Below are 20461 nucleotides of genomic sequence, written 5' to 3'. Positions count from 1 at the left end.
GGTGGAGGTCAGTATAGATGGACTAATAGAATGATGCTATGCCCAAAAGGTTTTACTTGGCTAGGTGCTGTAAAAAAAATTGTATTCTATACACAGGTGGTGAAGCTTGCAACACAGATAGGCTACTCCACTGACTAACACACACTGCAAAAGGCCAAAAAGGATTTTCTTAGCTAGATTTAGCCAAATGCTGTGAAAAAAACTTGCACAGCACTGGCACAGACCTGCCTGGCAAAAGGTGATAGGAACTGATGTAACTTAGCCCTCAAAAGGACTGCTTTTACAATTAGTCCCTACTCCAAACCTATCTATTTAAGAGCACAGACCTGCCTGATAAAAGTCGTAGGAAATTATGTAACCTAGTTCTCAAAAGGACTGCAATCACAACTATTCCCTACTTCCAAGCTATCTGTAGATTTGTGCGAAAATTGGATTGAAATTAACACTCAAAGTATAGCGCACACAGCAACAGCGGTGCCGTCTAACACGCAGCTGCAGCAGTGAGAAAATGGTGGCTACGTGGAAAATGGCTGGGTCTTATAGGGCAAGGACATGTGACATACACTGCCAATGATACATGCCCTTGCTTGTGTGAAAAAAAGCAGTTCGCTCCATTTGTGCGCTGCTGATAGGCTGACAGAATGCACCTCCCCACTGTAAATGCGGGAAAGAGAAAAAAAAATGGAGATCTTCATTATTTATGCAGAGATCCATCCCCTGCCCCTCCCCCCACCCCGCTGTACACTCAAACTGCGTATTAACATTAATTTTCAGCATTACTGTGAAAAAATCCAGTTATGATTTTGGTGCAAGAACAGTTATCGAACATAACCTCGAACAGCTGAATTTTTTTCAAATCGTTCGGGTTCGTCGAACGGCTCGAACACCGCCCAAAACAGCTCGAATTTGAGATTGGCGAACAGTTCGAGTCGAACACCGCTCATCTCTATTCGGGAGTTCAGCTGCTCCCCCAAGACTCCTGAGGGGCCTCTCCAGCCTTCCTTGATGGAGGCTCTTTCCGGAACTCGTCCTCTCACCGATGGGGATCACTGGCCCTGAGAACCGGAATAATCCCTTTAGGGGCCTTTTCAGTCCACCACTTCCAGGCTTGTATTCTAGCCTTCTCCTCCAGTATTCCTCCTCCCACTGCTCAACATCAGTGTCCTTAATGGGCCAGACCAGTGCTGTCATACCAGCCTTTGCAGCACCAACATTTTATAAACTTTACAATTTCTCCCGGGTACAAACTATAGAGCCATTGGGGCAGATATTTTTGCTTAACAGCGCTCCGATTCACATAAACCTAGTCCCCGGTCACGGAAAACGAGAAATGCTACTGCACATGTGCTGGCAGCCGCGGCGGCCATCTTGTGGCATATAAATTTTAATTTGACACAGAAATTACAAAGTCAGTATGTAAAATAGTAGGCAGGTCACTGAAAGCACAGTGACCAGTCACAAGGCACAGATAGCAATACATGAATACATAATGAGAGCACAAGAGCACATGCATATTATTATGTCAGAAATGAAAATAAAGATTACACAAGAACCACTGGATGGATTTCATCAACAAAGGTATCATTTTACTCAGTATAACAGCACCCAGCTGACAGTGTATGTGGTTTACTGAACACAATCCTGCTCACAGGTGCACTTTAAGAAATATAATATTACAGGTTAGATTTGTGCAGGGGTGTTGATCCAGGGAACTAGTCTGATTGCTATACGGTATATGGAGCCATTAATGTCTGCCCTATGGGATTTTTGTCTTCCTCTGGATCATGTTAGGTTATATGTTGTGCGTAATCAACTTCTGTTTTCTTTCCATTTCGAAGCTATGAAAACATGAAAGCTTGCTGTGGACCATTTTGTTGTTAACCCACTGTGTTGTATTGAATGTTCTTCCTAATCCAACCATGGTACCCATAAGATGACGATCATGCTAGCTAATTTGCTCCTGAGATGTTGTGAATGATAATAATATAGTTAGTAGCTTAGAAATCCATAAACAATTAACTTACCTCAATGTGACCATGGAGAGGATTACACTTCCTAGTACAATGGTACAGTTTTCAAAGTCATCAATATTAGAAGCATTAATTGCAAGAGCTTGCTTTAACTTTCCATGTCCAATACCGTAACATATTTTTCCTAAAAGAGAAAATCACAATGATAGCAAATAAGGATATTTACAGACATGGTTGATTTGCATAGAGAATTGCCCACCACAGAACTGTGGCACCCCAGGGGTCTGGTTGCCACAGTAATAGAAATATTATGTATGAGAGCAAGTGGGAGGTTTCTCTGGTCAGGAGCCCTAAGCATGCAACACGGCCCACCCAGACCTGGGAGGGGAGGAATCTGCCCTTATAAACTGGGTCTGGGGCGGGATTAGACAGAGAAGTCCCAGACAGAGACGCAGTCAGGTCTGGAGGACAGCAGACACAGGGAAAGTGACAACAGGAGCTCTGTAGGAGCAGGAGCGAGTGCCAGAGGCTGGAAGCTAGAAAGCTCACCTTGGCTGAAGACACTAAACCCGGACACGGAGTCCGAGGCTGTGGGGACATCCAGGTCCAGCAGCAGAATCCAACCGGCAGGGGATTCCATGTCCTCTGGCCTTAGAAGCCTGGAGGCACGGTCACAAGCAAGGGACCAGCACCGCCATCGTGAAGCGGAGGCTAACGGAAGGCCCCAAGTCACCGGCCATACGGGTGAGCACCACACGGTATACTCAGGGACGTGGGCTACTTCTACCCGCATAGAGCAAGGTAGCCAGGAAAGAGTGCAGATAGTCAGGGAGGCCTACAACTCCACCTGGCCAGGGGAGATCCTACTTGCTTACAGACTGACCTGGCCCTTACTGCTAACCAGTACTCCCGGGAGGGTCTGTGTTATACCATCAGTAAAGACCCTGAACTGCACCACACGTCTCTGTGTTTCATCGCCGCACCAGCACCATCAGTCCTGGGACGCTCACACCATGACTCCCATCATCCACACTAGCTGCCCTGAGGCAATACTTCTCCCGTGGGGAGTTATTCCATACTCGGCTGCGCAAATTACATCAGCCTCAGCGGTCTGCAGCGCAGCGGCGGTCTCCACTGACCGCAATCCACGGGTGGTGTAGTCGGACATTGTTATTACCTAAGACTGCCACTGGTTTGACCGCCCTGGGCACGGACCGGGTCACCGCCACGGAGGACTACAACCCCCAGCGATCCGGCTCCGGGTATCCCCTGCACAACACAGGCCCAGGGGGAGCGTCAGAACCACAGCCATTTACAATATTCAGAACCTTTTTCAGTGGAAAAAAACTATCCATGGAAATCAGTTCATCAGGAGAGACAGCGTTAATTAGCAATTTAAATTAATATGTATGAATCATTTACATATGGCTGTGGCCTAAATTGATGAACTTGGCTGCATCCTGCATAAAAATAAATGTACCGTGCCAAAAAATATATATAATGTATATGAGATATTGGTAGTGGTTGTTTTATCAGTATTTTCCACCTGTTTTGTCTCCGCCCTTTATCAAGGGGGGATGCTGCATCCTGTTAGTGCATCAGTTTCTGTGAACTATGCTGGTAAATACACCACGTTCAGAAGTATTATGCAAATTAGATTTAAGTATCATAATGATGCGTGTAATTTTCTCAGGGCTCTTTGGATCACTGATATCAATCTCAAACATCTGTGATAATTCGTTTTCTAGGTGAGCCCAATTAAAGAAAAAATACTTAAGAAGGACGTTCCACATTATTAAGCAGCCACAGGCTTCAACAGCCATGTCATGTTTCCTGTCTATGAACAGGTAAAATCCCGATAAACAACATAGTGGCAGTATCGAGCTCCTGTGATTGGCAGGAGTGAAGATTTTGTGAATGAGGTAAATAATTTTCTAATATTGAAGCCACCTCCCATGACCAGCCCTGTTGTGAGTCATCAAGGGGAAGTATATGGGTATAACTTAGGTGCTGATTGTTAGAACCCTCCTGTTTGCTTTTTTCCATCTTGTGTTTTGCAGTCACGTGACCATCTGCCTTTATATTCCAGCTCCGCCCTTTTGCCTGTGCTGGACTTCAGCGTTTGACTGTTTCTCTAGCCTGGGGCTTCGGTGCCTTTCTCTGTAAGTACGCTTGGTTCTACTGGGACCTTTATTACCTTTTTGTCAGTTTGTCTTTTTGTGTTCTGCAACAACTTCTCTTTTAGGAGGTGTCCCATTTTTGTCCCAGTCCTTAGTTCTTTTAGGGACTCCTTTCTTTATGCTATAGGTCTTCGTTCAGACTAGCCGAGGACTAAGGCGGGTCTGTTCGCTAGGAACAGACAGCCCGCTACATCGTAGGGATTCAGCTTAATCTTACTGTAGGGACAGCCTTCACCTTTCTTTCCTTAGTACATGTTGCAGATCATAACAGTAAGTCCAGCCCAAAAAACTAAAAGGAAAGAAATTCGGGGATCAGTATTGTTTCCTTCCAGGATTTGGATCAACGCCTGCAGGGATTGTCTCTGGAGGTGGCCGAGCTTCATAAACACGTGAGTAGCTGTTCTGGAGCGCATTTTGTTGAACCCAAGGTAGGACTGCCTGATGTTTTTTATGGGAAACAGCAAGATTTTTTTTCCTTTAAAAATGCTTGTTTGTTATATTTTCGTTTGAGACCAAGGTCCTCTGGGAATGAATCACAGTGCATTGGTTTTATTATGTCACTTTAGCTCAATGAACCACAGGGGTGGGCCTTTTCTCTCCAACCTAATGATCCGTGTTTAAGGTCTGTAGAAGAATTTTTTCTGCTATGGGTCTATTATATGATGATCCTGACTGAGTCTCATCTCCTGAGGCAGAACTCAGGCATTTGAATAAGGGGTCAGGTGATGATGAAAATTATTGCACACACTTCAGGAGTAGGGCCTCAGAAGTTAAATGGAATGATCCTGCGCTGAAATGTTTATTTCTTGCTGGTCTGAGTGAAAGGGTTAAGGATTTGCTAATTGCATTCCCCGAACCTGAGTCTCTGCAGGATGCCATGCAGTTAGCTGTTCGTGTGGACAGGAGACTGAGGTCCAGGGTAAATGAGGTAAAGACTCCTGTAATGTCAGGTCCTAGTCCCCAGAAAATCTGCTCTGACGGCGGAGAACCGATGGAGGTTGGGGCAATGTCACTCCGCTCTCAGGAAAGAGACCGGAGGTTCACCGAGGATTGTGTCTTTATTGTGGTAAAGCTGACCATTTGATTAAGTATTGTGAGCGTCATTTAAGTAAAGAAAAAAAACGTTCAGTTACGCCCATATAGCTTGTTTACGCTCCGCAGGAGTATTTATTTCTGGGAGTACTACTCTGCAGGCAGATTTGATTGAATTTCAGGTATTTGTGGATTGTGGTTCAACACTTAATGTGATTGATAAAGGGTTTTTGGAAAAACTTTAACTGAAATCCAAACCTTTGTCATCACCTATTTCTGTGATTGCTATTGATAACACTCCCTTGAAATGTATTACTCACAAGATTGCTGCATTTCCGCTCATTATCAATGGAGTTCACCAAGAAATTTTGGACTTGGTTGTATTACATAATTTACCCTCTCCGGTTATTTTAGGTTTGCCTTGGTTAAAACTGCACAATCCTTTACTGGACTGGTCTACTAATGTGATTAAGTCTTGGAGTCCGAAGTCCTATGATAAATGTTGTAATGGTCACATTGTGGCTATGGAAAAAGGGGAATTACCTGTACCTATTCAAGATTTTTGGAGGGTTTTTTCAGAGGAGGAGTAATAAGTTTTACCTCCTCATAGGGATTATGATTGCGCCATTGAGTTTGTTCCTGGAGCTACTCTTCCCAAGAGTCGCTTGTTTAATCTGACTATTCCTGAAAGAAAGGCCTTGGAGGAGTACATTCAGACTAGCCTGGCTGCTGGTCACATTAGACCTTCTAAGTCGCCTGTGGCAGTTGGATTTTTCTTTGTTAAAAAAAGTATGGGGGATACGTCCATTTCTGGATTTTCGTGAAATTAATAAGATGACCATACGCAATTCCTACCCATTGCCATTAATTCTGACTTGTTTAACCAGTTGGTGGGGGCCAAGTGGTTCTCTAAAATTGATCTCCGGGGGGGCATACAATTTGTTACGAGTGAAGGAGGGTGATGAATGGAAAACTGCCTTTAACACTCCGGTAGGTCATTTTGAGAATCTGGTAACAAAGAAAATGACGGCACTTCCACAAGTGGAAGTGCCGTCATTTTCTTTGTCTAGATTCAGCGTTGACTGAGCACTCCACCCCCACCCCCATGCCGCAGGTGGTTTTAAATGCATCAGGATCTGTCTTTCCCACACATAAGCAGACGGAGGTCTCTTAGAGAGGTATTCACATTGATAGGTCCTGACATCGAGAAACGTCTTACCGCGGCTGTCAGGTACACATGAATTGGCCCATTTATGCGCTAAGATTTCTCATTTATTTACAGCAGTAATGCTATTCATTTTCCATACTTCATATTTACATGCGCTAAAAAAATTAAAAAAAAATTCTAATTTTTTTTTTTTTTTTTTTTTTCATTTATTTCTATTTTCTACAGCAGTTATGCTATTCATATTTAATATCTATATACTCAGTGTTACAGTGTGCTACTTTATTTGTTCATTTTGAGAATCTGGTGATGCCTTTTGGTCTTACCAATGCACCTGCATTTTTTCAGAACCTTATTAATGACATCCTGAGACTTTTGATTGGTAAGAATGTGGTTGTGTATTTGGATGACATTTTGATTTATTTGCCAGATTTAGAGTCCCATTGGCACAGTGTATGTGAAGTTTTGCAGTTATTGAGTGATAATTCACTCTTTGCTAAGCTGGAGAAATGTGAGTTTGCTGTGCAGAAAATTAGTTTTTTGGGCTACATTGTCTCCAGCGAGGGCTTTGAGATTTACCCGGTGAAGGTTCAGGCTGTGCAGGAATGGCCTAGGCCTATTGGTTTGAAATCTATACAGAGATTTTTGGGTTTTGTCAATTATTACAGGAAATTCATTAAGAATTTTTCTATAATTGTTAAGCCTCTGTCCGATCTCACCAGGAAAGGTGTGAATACGGTCCAGTGGACTACTGAGGCCATTGAAGCGTTTGAGTATCTCAAAGAGAGGTTCAGTTCTGCCCCTATCCTTATGCAGCCTGATGAGACCAAGCCTTTTTTGGTCGAGGTCGATGCTTCATCTGTGGGGGTCAGAGCAGTTTTGTCTCAGGAGACTAAGGGTGGAGTACATCCTTGTGCCTTCTTTTCGAAAAAATTTTCGGAAACCGAACTGAATTATGATGTTGGAAATCGGGAGTTGCTGGCTATTAAACTCGCGTTTGAACATTGGCGTCATTTTTGGAAGGCGCTAGATTTCCTATTCAGGTATTCACAGATCATAAGAATTTGATCTATCAGGATGCTGTCAAGCGCTTGAATGCCCATCAAGCTAGGTGGGTACTTTTTTTTTTCTCGGTTTAATTTTTCTGTTACCTATATCCCTGGTACTAAGAATGTTAAAGCCGATGCTTTATCTCGCAGCTTATCATCTAAGGTCGGTGCCGAGGAGGAGGAGAGCATTTTACAGGAAGGAGTTGTGGTGGCGGCATTGGACTCCGTTTTGGAGAATGGGATTCTGAAAGCTCAAGATGATGCTCCATCTAACACTCCCCATGGGAGGTTGTTCGTGCCTAGAGCCTTTAGGAGAGATTTGTTTGTGGAGTGTCATGAGTCGGTTGGCAGGTCATCCAGGAATTTTGGAGACTAAGAAACTTATCAGTCGCAGTTTTTGGTGGCCTGGATGACAGAAGGAAGTCATCAAGTTGGTGCGTCAATGTACTATGTGTGCTAGGTCAAAGGCTTCACATACTCCTGCTGCGGGGTTGCTTTGCCCTCTGGAGGTTCCTAGTGTGCCTTGGACGCATCTCACAATGGATTTTATTACTGATCTTCCTGTGTCGGAGGGTTTTACTGTCATCTGGTTGGTCGTGGACCGTTTTAGTAAGATGTGTCATTTGGTTCCATTCATTAAGTTGCCCTGCGCCAAGACACTCGCTAAGGCATTTGTTAAGGAGATTGTCAAGCTCCATGGCGTTCCCACGGATATTGTTTCTGATAGAGGACCTCAGTTTGTGGCTTGCTTTTGGCGTGCTTTTTGTGACAGGTTGGGAGTCCATTTGTCATTTTCGTCTGGTTATCATCCTGAGTCTAATGGACAGACTGAAAGAAAGAACCAGGATGTTGAACAGTTTTTGCATTGCTTTGTGGCGGACAATCAAGAGGTGTGGTCTGAGTTTCTGCCTCTCGCAGAATTTGTTCTTAACAATCATACATCCTCCTCTGCTGGGTGTTCTCCTTTTTTTTGTTGTACTGGGAGACATCCGTCTTTTGGTTCGTTCTCCAAATTTGGGTCAGTGGTGCCAAAGGAGGAGAATTTTTCCCGTGATTTGGAGAGAGTTTGGACTAATGTACGTTGCAACCTTCAAGAGGCTTACAAGAAGTCCAAGAAGTATTTTGACAGGAAACGTACGGAGGTTTTGTTTACTGTGGGTAACATGGTTTGGTTGTCCTCGAAGAACCTGCGGTTGAGGATTCCCTCTAAAAAAACTGGGTCCTAAGTTTGTGGTTCCATTTAAAGTGCTTCAGGTTGTTAACCCGTCTGCTGTTAGGTTGGATGTCCCTACTTCCTGGAAAATTAATCCTGTGTTTCATGTTTTCTTGTTGAAAAAGGCTGATGTATCTGATAGGGACGCCACTGTCACAGTTCCTCCTGTGGTGGAAGGCGGCGAATATGAAATTTCTCGTATCTTGAATTCTAGATGGCATAGAGGGAGATTACAGTATCTTGTCTCCTGGAAGGGTTTCGGTCCCGAAGACAACTCCTGGGTAAGGACGGATGATGTCTCTGCTCCAAGGCTTGTTAAAGCTTTCCACAAGAGGTTTCCGGATAGGCCTGGGATGGAGGATCCGGAGGATCCTCATAATAGAGGGGGTACTGTCAGAACACTCCTGTTTGTTTTTTTCCATCTTGTGTTTTGCTGTCACATGACCATCTGCCTTTATATTCCAGCTCCGCCCTTTTGCCTGTGCTGGACTTCAGTGTTTGACTGTTTCTCTAGCCAGGTGCTTCGGTGCCTCTCTCTGTCAGTTTGCTTGGTCCTTCTGGGACCTTTAGTATCTTTTTGTCAGTTTGTCTTTTTGTGTTCTGCAAGAACTTCTCTTTTACGAGGTGTCCCATTTTTGTCCCAGTCCTTAGTTCTTTTAGGGATCCCTTCCCTTTACTCTATAGGTCGTCGTTCAGACTAGCCGAGGACTAAGGCGGGTCTGTTCACTAGGAACAGACAGCCCGCTACTTCGTAGGGATTCAGCTTAATCTTACTGTAGGGACAGCCTTCCCCTTTCTTTCCTTAGTACATGTTGCAGATCATAACACTGATAAAAAGTCAAGGTGAATTATGATCTGCATTCAATGCTGAGAAAGATACATATCGGTGTAGGCTTGATCCACATTAATGAGATGTTTTTAATCAGATAGCTTCCATCCAATAAGCTGAGCCATCTCTGTGACCAGCATAGTAAGTTTCTCTGTGAATCCATTTTATTGTATGTAATTATATACACACGTGGTCACAATTGTTGGTACCTCTCGTTTAATGAAAGAAAAAACCCACAATGGTCACAGAAATAACTTGAATCTGACAAAAGTAATAATAAATTAAAACTCTATGAAAATGAACAAATGAAAGTCAGACATTGCTTTTCAACTCTGCTTCCACAGAATTTTTAAAAAAATTAAACTCATGAAATAGGCCTTCACAGAAATGATGGTACCCCCCCTGAAAATAATGTGACAAAAGGGACATGATAAATCAAGTTGTGTACATTAATTAGAACCACAGGTGTCTACAATCTTGTAATCAGTCAGTGGGCCTGTATACAGGGCTACAGATACTCACTGTGCTGTTTGGTGACATGGTGTGTACTACACTCAACATGGCCAGAGGAAGCAAAGGAAAGAGTTGTCTCAGGAAATTAGAAGGAAAATTATAGATAAGCATGTTAAAGGTAAAGGTTATAAGACCATCTCCAATCAGCTTGATGTTCCTGTGATTACAGTTGCACATATTATTCCAAAATTTATGATCCATGGGACTGTAGCAAACCTCCCTGGACGTGGCCGCAGGAGGAAAATTGATGGCAAATCAAAGAGACGGATAATACGAATGGTAACAAAAGAGCCCAGGATAACTTCTAAAGAGATTAAAGGTGAATTTCAAGCTCAAGGAACAACAGTGTCAGATTGCACCATCCATCGCTGTTTGATCCAAAGTGGACTTCATGGGAGATGACCAAGGAGAACACCATTGTTGAAAAAAAATCATAAAAAAGCCAGACTGGAGTTTGCCAAACTACATGTTGACAAGCCACAAAGCTTCTGGGAGAATGTCCTATGGACAGATGAGACAGAAATGGAAGTTTTTGGCAAGGCACATCAGCCCTATGTTCTCAGACAGAAAAATGAAGCATATCAAGAAAAGAACACTGTCCCTATTGTGAAACATGGAGGAGGCTCTGTTATGTTCTGGGGCTGCTTTGCTGCATCTAGCACAGGGTGTCTTGAATCTGTGCAGGGTACAATGAAATCTCAAGACTATCAAGGGATTTTAGAAAGAAATGTGCTGCCCAGTGTCAGAAAGCTTGGTCTCAGTCACAGGTCATGGGTCTTTCAACAGGATAATGACCCAAAACACACAACTAAAAACACCCAAGAATGGATAAGAGGAAAACATTGGACTATTCTGAAATGGCCTTCTATGAGCCCTGACATAAATCCTATTGAGCATCTTTGGAAAGAGCTGAAACATGCCGTCTGGAAAAGGCAACCTTCAAACACGAGACAACTGGAGCAGTTTGCTCATGAGGAGTAGGCCAAAATACCTGTCGAGAGGTGCAGAAGTCTCATTGAAAGTCACAAAAATCATAATTTTTGATTGGCTCAAAAGGTTCTTCAACAAAATATTAAGTTAAGAGTTATTTTTTTTTTAATTCTGTGGAAGCAGGGTTGAAAAGCAATGACTGACTTTCATTTGTTCATTTTCAAAGATTTTCAATTTATTATTACTTTTGTCAGATTCAAGTTATTTCTGTGACCATTGTGGGTTTTTCTTTCATTAAACGAGGGGTACCAAAAATTTTGACCACGTGTGTATACTGAATTGTTTTGTACCCTTTTGTATAATCTTTTGTATATTTTTATAAACCTTGCCTAACCTTCTGGATTAAATTTAATATTTAATAGTTCTGTTCCTTTTGTTCTGTAAACCACATACTGAAAGCCATACGCTACCAGAACCCAGGCATTCAATTGGTATAAACGATGGGTAGTGGCAGTGAGTAGCTCTTGGGTTACAGTGACTGTACCAGGGTATAAATATTCCCTGTGTTGGAATCGCAGGTGTATATACTATATGCTCACTGTTAGTTTCCCAATAACCTGCCTAGTAGTGGAAACAGCCGCAGCCTCCTCTGTTAATCTTCGGTCAATTGTGTAATTGTCCTGATAATAAAGGGCAACAGAGGGCTGTTCGTGACAATAAGATAAAAGCATTTTGGGGGTAGTGTGACCCCCCTCCGATGCGATCTATGACAATTGGTGGCAGCAGTGGGATGTCTCCAGCATCATCCTTGACAGCACGGATAAGAGATGATGTGAAATATTCCTAGTTCTTGACTATTATTTTTAGAACCATAAAGAAAAAAAAACACATATATATATATATATATATATATATATATATATATATAGTACAGACCAAAAGTTTGGACACACCTTCTCATTTCAAGGTTCAAATCTTTAAATGAAAAGGTGTGTCCAAACTTTTGGTCTGTACTGTATATATATATATATATATATATATATATATATATATACAGTGCCTTGTGAAAGTATTTGGCCCCCTTGAACTTTTCTGCCTTTTACCACATTTCCATTTCTGGCTTCAAACATAAAGATATAAAATTCTTATTCTCAAAATAAATTATAGACATTCAGCATAAACTAGATTTTTCTGGGAACACTCTTTCTAATTTCACATGCGTATAATATTACCTTGTAATCAATCTTTCATGTACCTCCAGTAAGTTAGCACACATGGAAAATTTTAATGTCCAATTAATAGTATTGGTCCTTTGTTCAGATGAGTATTTTTCCTGGTTGATTATCATAAATCTCATGAATATAGATATGGGGGAACTGCTTAAAGGGAATATGTCAGTAGGATCAACCCCCCCTAATCTATCTATATGAACATGCAGGTCCTAGGAAGCAGAATAATAGGAAGCATAATATAGTGATACCTTGAGATCTGCAAACTGATATCTTATTCCAGAGAAATTATGAACTGTAGTAGCATTTCTGGCATACAAAATGCTGGCATTTTTAACAAATTGGATGAATGGGCGTGGCCATGCCATGTTCGGACCCCTTTTCCTCCTCGGCTCCTCCATTTCAGCTGAGCTGCTTCAAACTGAAATAAAACTGCCAAACGTTGCAACATGTTGGTGCAACTGCAATGCACAAAAATGTTGCAATTTCTCAACGTTTTTACGACAATTTTCTGGAGTCAAATCTTTGATAAACTGACCCCTTAGTGTGCATACAAATAGAATAGCTTGACATATGTAAAAAAGACTGTAACATGTGTATCCTTACTGTACAGTCTAGCTGTATTGAAGAGAGCACTCAACTGGACTATATAATACATTTGTGAACTGCAGGATCCTGACATATGCTAGACAATCCGTTGCAAAAAAGGGTATTTTTACCTTCAGGACATGGCCCATCACATTTTTTACAGCGGAGTGCACCATATTCCTCTACCATATATGAATCTTTGCTGCATTTTTGAACACAAGTCCCAGAATCTGTCACCATATAGTCGACTGTAAAATATTAAAACAATTCGTAATGCAGTGGAATATCAAATCTATTACATATAACAACAACAGGATACATTTCATTGCTTTCACATTGCACTTTTCTCCACGTTTGTGCGTCCTGTTAGAGCTTGAGTCCGAACCCCACAGCAAAATGGGATTCGGATGTATGTGCTGACGGGGCTATAGACTATAATGGTGCCTGCAGAGCAAACAATGTGGAGGGAGCAGAGTGAGGGGCAATTATTTAGGAGCACAGTTTAGGGCATATATTTTTATTCCAGAGCATTTTAATAACCTGATTATGTATTTCTGTACTGTTGATGGTTTTACTGATGGATTTCTTTACTTTTTGTGCTTCTGTTAATGAATTTTTTTCTGTTGGTCGTGTGATGATGAATTCCTGTACTGTTATTGGCTCTGATCCTGTATACATGTGTCAATCCATAACTTGTCAGATAACTCGATACATCACATGATGACTACTGAAACAGATAAAGCTGCTTATGGGAGATATTACCAAACTGAATTTTTAACCTGTGTGCAGGAAAACCTATCTTCTCCTCTAGTATTATGCAGGCCAGGCAAAAGAGGAGAACACAGCTGCTTCTAAATGGTCAGTCTGCAAGCATGAATCTGAATATGCAACTACATACAGGTGCATTTCACTAAATTAGAATATCATCAAAAAGTTAATTTATTTCAGTTCTTCAATACAAAAAGTGAAACTCGTCATTACAAACAGAGTGATCTATTTCATGTGTTTATTTCTGTTAATGTTGATGATGATGGCTTACAGCCAATGAAAACACAAAAGTCATTATCTCAGTAAATTACTTTTTGATGATATTCTAATTTAGTGAGATGCACCTGTACATACTGTGCACAGACAGAAACAGTCACAACACACTGAGCAGAAGTTTCTGTTTCTAATCTTATTCTCCTCCTCTACCACACACTTGAAACCTTCTTACATTTCTTCTTTCATAACTATACTTAGCATGAAGTAAGAAGTAGTCATAGATCTCACATGTTTTACTCATACTGTACTCTCCAGTCTCCTCAGACATATTTGTATCTGTTTCCATTACTGATAATTGATTACGATTACAAATAATAAAAAAAAAACAGCTTTATCTTAGGTGCTGTATCTTTTAAAAGATAGTGTGCCCCTAATATTCCTTCAGCAAAACCTTGTGGTGTCCTAGTATTTTGTGATACAGTAAAAATTATTTTTAATGATGATTGACTTTACAATCTGTTGTAAAGAATAGCACTAAAAGAGTTTGACTTACTTGGACATTTTATCACACATGAGTCTCCCTTTATATTACTTTCCACTGGAAACGTGTCATTAAATGTATCCAGAGGAGGGCAGAATTCCAGACATTTGTCATAATTGTCACGAACTAATTTGCAAGCCTTTGAAGGAAAAACACATGCCTTTATTAGGGAAAAAAGCTTCTGAAGATCTGATAAATTAGTAAAAAATTAATTGAAAATATATTCATGTATTTAAATATATTGTTTTTACCAGGCAGTCTGTTTCTTTGGGACCTTTGCAACCAGCTGCGCACTTACAGTCACAGCAATCACTGGGCTTTGGTCCCCTACATCGTCCAGGACATGTTTGGTCACATGTAAGCTTTGTAACTGAAAGAAACGAGAGAAAGGTTCAGTATGGAAGAAAAATCAATGTGATTTCTTCCTGTCAAAAGAACAAAGTGGCAATATTGTTAGGAAATCACCATTCATTTGTAAACAGTTACATTTTACATTATCACGTGGCCGCATGGTTGCTGATTATACTCAGTCCCTAACGATAAAAGGGGCTGGGCACCTTTTGCACAATTTTTTCTATTGAATACATGCATTTTGGGCTAAAAATATCTTTGCAATTGGGTTTCATTACAAATTTTGCACCATTTGGCTTTTTCAGGCTTTGTTTAATCTTTAATATAGTCCAGTGGCGGACACAGCCAGAAGAGGACCCCTGTTCAGGAACAATAAATGGGCCCTTTGTAGTCCAATAGCTCTTCATAATGCACTATTCCACCTGCTTTGGAGGTGGAAGTGGGCTACCTTACCGTTTGGACCCCTATTCGACTGCACAGGTTGCACCAATGGTATGTCTGCCCTTGTTGTAGTCTGTGGCCATAAACCAGCTGAGATGAGCTCAAAAAGAGACACAGAGTTACAAACATGCTTGTAAGACTGTCAGAATGAGCTCACTGACAGATTCATAGTTGGATGTTTGTCACTTTCTCTGGTTAGTGCATCTTTCCTCACATACTGATCAGCACTTCTGTCCATAAAATGGCAACTATTGGACAATCATGTCACCAAACCTGTCCATTAGTCTCCTATAGTGATGGGCGAACCCGAACACTAAAGTTCGGGGTCCGTACCGAACACCTTACTGTTCGGGTATTTCCTGCACTGTCATATGCGTGACAGTGCAGGATCACAGGCTCTGATCGTACATGGTTACCGCAATCAGAGCGCTATGGAATCATGCTGACAAATGTCAGCATGATCCCACAGCTGTGACAGTGACCTGCGGTAAGACGCTTACAGCGGGTGATAGGCACCAGCTGATGGGACTTCTACCACCATCAGCTGGCGCCTGCTGCCATAGAAAATAGCGAGCTGAATGAGAGCAGTAGACTCTTGTCAGCAGCACCTGGGCCGAAAGTAAAAAAAAAAAATGTTAAAATTAATAAAAAATATTCAAATAAAAAAAAAAAAAAACACATTACACTTACCTACACATTGTCTCTGATGCCCTCATCCCCTAAAATAAAAAACACCATATACTCACCTTATACCTAGTCCCTGAAGCCGTTGTCCCCTGTAATAAAAGTAAAATAATAAACCAACTTCATCCTCACCTGTCCGCCGTAGTCCATATAGTGAGTGTCCCATATCAATCTCATGAATAGAACGGCCACATCAGAAAATGTGACCGCTCTATTCAGCAGCCGCGATACATTGACAGGAGCATGATCGCTCCAGTCAGTGTACAGGCTGAGCTGTAGGGAGTGAGATCACACGAGTTCATCATGAACTTGTGTGACCTCACTTTCGGCTGTACTGCTACATGAGAATTTCTCAAGTGCATCTTATGAATGCACCTTTTCTGGGGCAGCTGAGAGCTGATATTATTAGCCTCGGGGGGGGCAGTATCCATGGCCCCTTCCCTGGCTATTAATATCAGCCCCCAGCTGTCTGTTTAGCCTTTACTGGTTATATTTTATAGGGGAACTCTATGTCATTTTTTTCTGGGGGCCCCTGTAAACTATGTATCTATCTATTATCTATCTATCTATCTATTAATCTATTATCTATTGACGTGACCATCCAGCCTGCCATCCTTTAGAGACACTGAGGGGCGCATGCTTGCTTGACGTCACTGCGAGAGTGGGAAAGTTCTCACCGCACATGCGCTGATGTTATTTGCCGTCACTGTGAGCGTGAGCACTTTCTCATGCTCGCGCTAACGTCAATGAGTTGTCCGCAGCTCAGTCTGTACACTGACTGGAGTGATCGCACTCCTGTCAGTGTATCGCGGCTGCTTACTAAAGGGGTCACATTTTCTGATATGACCGTTCTATTCATGAGATCCATGTGGGACCCTCGCTATATGGACTATGGTGGACAGGTGAGGATGAGGTTGGTTTATTATTTTATCTCTATTACAGGTGACATTGGCTTTGGGGACTAGGTGCAAGGTGAGTATATGGTGTTCTTTTATTTTTTATTTTTTGCAGGAGAAGAGAACACAAGGGACAAGGTGTAGATAAGTGTAATGTGTTTTTTATATTTGAATATTTTTTTATTAATTTTAACATTTTTATTTTACTTTCAGCCCAGGAGCCGCTGACAAGAGACTATTGCTCCCATCCAGCAGCGCCTGGTGGTAGTAGTCCCATCAGCTGGCGCCTATGACCTGTGGTAAACTTCTTACTGCAGGTCACTGTCACATCTGTGGGATCACGCTGACATCTGTCAGCATGATCCCACAGTGCTCTGATCACAGGAACCATATACCGCCAATCAGAGATGACAGCGCGGGAAACCAGGTATGTTTGGCTCCTCCATTCATATGAGTGGGGTCCGTGTTCGGGTTTGGGTACTGTTCTGGTACCCGAATCCGAACTTTTAATAAACTGTTCGGCTCAATTAGCCGAACTCGAACTGTCACGGGTTCCCCCATCACTAGTTTCCTCCAATAGAAAAGCAGCTTACCCCTGTGAGGTGTTTTACCATAGGAGCAGGCTTATGGACTGGCCTGGTAACATGCTCCTCTACCACCATTATATGCTGGTCAGTTTCTGTGGAAAGCTACACTAACAAGAAAAAGTGGCCAACTTCTTTACCTGAGAATCTGTCAGTGAGCTCAATCTCACAGACTAACAGGAAAGTTTGTAACACTTTTATCTGTCTTTTTCTGAGCTCCTCTCAGCTGATTTATGACCATAGACTATGTTAAAGTTGAATGTGCAGGGAAACAAAGAGTCTGTAAAAAGTCTGTTTGTAATGAAACCCAATTGCAAAAAATATTTTTGACCCAAGACACATGTTGTTAAAAATAAAAAATCCTGAAAGGCGACCAACTCCTTTACTTTACATCTTATATCACATTCATTATAGAAGTTTGAGGGCAAATGATCAGAACATGTTCTGGTCATTTTAAACATGCAGCATTGTGTGCTAAATACTTTGCCAAGATTTCTATCACAAAGAAAGAAAGTTTTCGCTGTCTAATTGTTAGACAGAATTGATAAATAAAAAAAAAGTTGGTAGATTTAGATTTTCTGTTGCCTGTGCTCTTCCCATGCTGCTTTCACATGTCCCTTTTCTTCCCACTTTCTAGAACAGTGTTCCCCAACTCCGATTCTCAAGAGCCACTACCAGGTCATGTTTTCAGGATTTCCTTAGTATTGCCCAGGTGATAATTGCATCACCTAGACAGGCAATAATTCCATCAACTGAGCAATACTAAGGAAATCCTAAACACATGACCTGTTGGTGGCTCTTGAGAATCAGAGTTTGGGAACACTGTTCTAGCATATAGCAAATTCACAGCTGACCTCTATCTGCTTCTCTTCTGTCGGATCATGGATGATGTGCTCATTCTCTACCTGTGTCTACCATCACAACAATTTGTGAGTGGCTGAATCTCCTACTTGTTAAACGCTCTACATGAACACTAGCTAATATTTGTTACATGATGTGTCAGTTAACAAGATGCCAATATACCATATGGGTAAGATATGCTAGTGACAAATGCCTAACAGTGGCGCCCATCATTCATAGGTAACATTGTCATTCAGTTAATAGATAGGTCATGATAAATATATATATATCCATTAAACAGATACTATATTAATCTATGGATGATGGATACTATTGTCATTTATCACAGTAATAATTTACACAAATGCTATAATGGCATTCATTTAACTCATAATATATAAGCCTTACCTATGAAAAAAACTATAAAAAATACCAAATTTCCCATGTAAAGGGTGCTCATAGCCTGTCTTATCTGCTTAGTTTGTGCTATTTTTGTAACTGCTTTGAAGTGCTGCTCTAGCAAGAATCTGAAGTCAAACACTATTTACAAACATACTCCCTGTCTAAACATTGAGGAGGGGGGCAAAGAAGTTCACACAGCGAGAGGGTTTGTAAATACTGTTTGAGTATGGATTCATTCTAGAGCAGCAGTTCAAAGCAACCACTAAACTTATCACGGGTTTACTGCAACAGAGAGGAGCCAGAAGACCGCAGTGTCTGATTCCTCCCACTCCTGCATTCACTAGAAGCCTTTCTCCTTCATATTAAATGGCGCAGGTTTCTTTCAGCAGTGCAAGGATTAATCAGCTCAGTTGTGAGCTCCTGGAAGCTTATGCTGCATAGTTCTAGGAGTGTGGTGGAGTGTTGTTGTTTGAAAAGGTGTTTGGAGGATTTAAGCTTAGACTGTTGAGTGGTTTAGGTTGTGTACAATCCTCTTCTTCCCCTATATTGTTTATTTTCCCATCCTCCACTCCCCGGTGTTTACCTCTGTTGCGTGTATGCATATATTTGTATGATTGGTATTTTCCTTTAGCCCTGTTTGTATTACCTTGTTAATCTGGTTGGTGTACTGCCATGCACTACTACTCCCCTTTTCCCTGGGAAGGGAACAGACTAATTGAGGAGCTCAGACAAGGTACGTGACCCCGGCGTCTTCACCTTCAAAAATAATCTGGGGAACAGGGCCAGCCAGGACGCCCCTAGCATTAGGGACAGGGATGGAGCCCCCGGCCCTGGGATACCCGACAACAGAGTCGTGACAAAACTAGTATGAACTAGGCAGATAAACCAGTATTTCAGCATCATATTTGAGAGAGGAGGAAGGAAAATAAGGTAATAGAGTATATTACAAAATTTCATAAGGGCAAAAGCTGGTCAATAAATAAAGAAAATTAAAGTGTAGTTACTTTTTTTAAACTACAAGAAAAACTTTTATTGTACTTACAAATTTGACAGTTATCTGGACCAGAGCCCCAACACGAGCCATGACATGCAATGTCGCATTGAGAACCTGCAAATATTTTGGATATTGGTAGTGGTTTTTTCATTCTTTAAAAACAAATAGCTGGATATGGGTACAACACATACAATTTAACAACATCTTGGATTATTAAAATGGATTTTATAATGTTTCCAGTTTTATCTAAAGTAGACAAGCAGATGGCAGAATCCTGGATACGAGCTAATGAGAGGGTCATTTTGGACCGATAGATGAGTCCAGGTTTGTTAGGAATGATTAGATGAGATAGGGCTAGTCATTCCCACCCTGCAATCCAGGAGGAGCAGCTGGTTTAAAAAGTTAGTTGCGCTGTTCATTCCTTGTCTGGGAGTTAAGGTGCAAACACCTCTGGTATTTGAGTCTCTGTGTAAGCAAGGTGGAAGACCCGTGAAAGTTGCTTAGACTCTAAAAGTATTGGACTTTGAATATTGAGCAGCTGAACCCCTCTCTGTCTCATACTGCTGTATGGACTCTCTTTTTTGTTATTACTTTCTACTAGAAGTTTATGAAGTTAATAAACCTTCCTGTTTGGACAAGAAACTGCGTGCCTGTGTGAACGCTACCAAGTACCAAAAAGCTAATTCCCTACTCTAGGAACATAAAAAGTCTGTTCTAGGCAAATGACAGAGCATGAGGCCAATCACAGCTTGCCACAGTTCCTTGGTAAGGTCACTAAAACAAACCTTGTTTGACGCTCACATAGTAGAGGAGATTTATCATGAGGGGAATGTTGGAAGTCAGTTTTGCTGCATACTCTAATGCCTTTATTTGTGCACAATATTGGAAATAAAAAGGTAGCTTTTTACAGTATAAAACAGTTGCATATGTCTTATTAAATACCCTCGCCCCTTTATTGTGTTGCCCATTGGTGTACAATCATTCCAGCAGCTACTGAACAAGATGAGTCTTGTGTTAGGGGGTCCATGTGCACAACAGTGATGGGG

The 20461-nt window shown here is 41.5% G+C and overlaps 1 protein-coding gene across 1 annotated transcript in view; it reads right to left on the bottom strand.

The window, feature by feature from the left end:
* Nucleotides 1-20461, bottom strand: part of LOC141265291 (epidermal growth factor receptor-like) — a 164200-nt gene that overhangs the window by 53128 nt on the left and 90611 nt on the right. The window contains exons 14-18 of the mRNA XM_073678190.1: nucleotides 19464-19529; nucleotides 14475-14593; nucleotides 14236-14362; nucleotides 12830-12946; nucleotides 2025-2154 (exon numbers count right to left, since the gene is read on the bottom strand). Of these exons, the coding sequence (XP_073534291.1) occupies nucleotides 2025-2154; nucleotides 12830-12946; nucleotides 14236-14362; nucleotides 14475-14593; nucleotides 19464-19529 (559 nt within the window). The remainder of the gene's footprint in view (nucleotides 1-2024; nucleotides 2155-12829; nucleotides 12947-14235; nucleotides 14363-14474; nucleotides 14594-19463; nucleotides 19530-20461) is intronic.

This window comes from Phyllobates terribilis, unplaced genomic scaffold (genome assembly GCF_046119375.1).
Source record: "Phyllobates terribilis strain yellow unplaced genomic scaffold, ASM4611937v1 Scaffold_4__5_contigs__length_816908805, whole genome shotgun sequence".
In the NCBI taxonomy this organism is placed as follows: Eukaryota; Metazoa; Chordata; class Amphibia; order Anura; family Dendrobatidae; genus Phyllobates; species Phyllobates terribilis.
The sequence above is the reverse complement of the archived record's forward strand: the minus strand, read 5'-3'. Positions and strand labels throughout refer to the sequence as shown.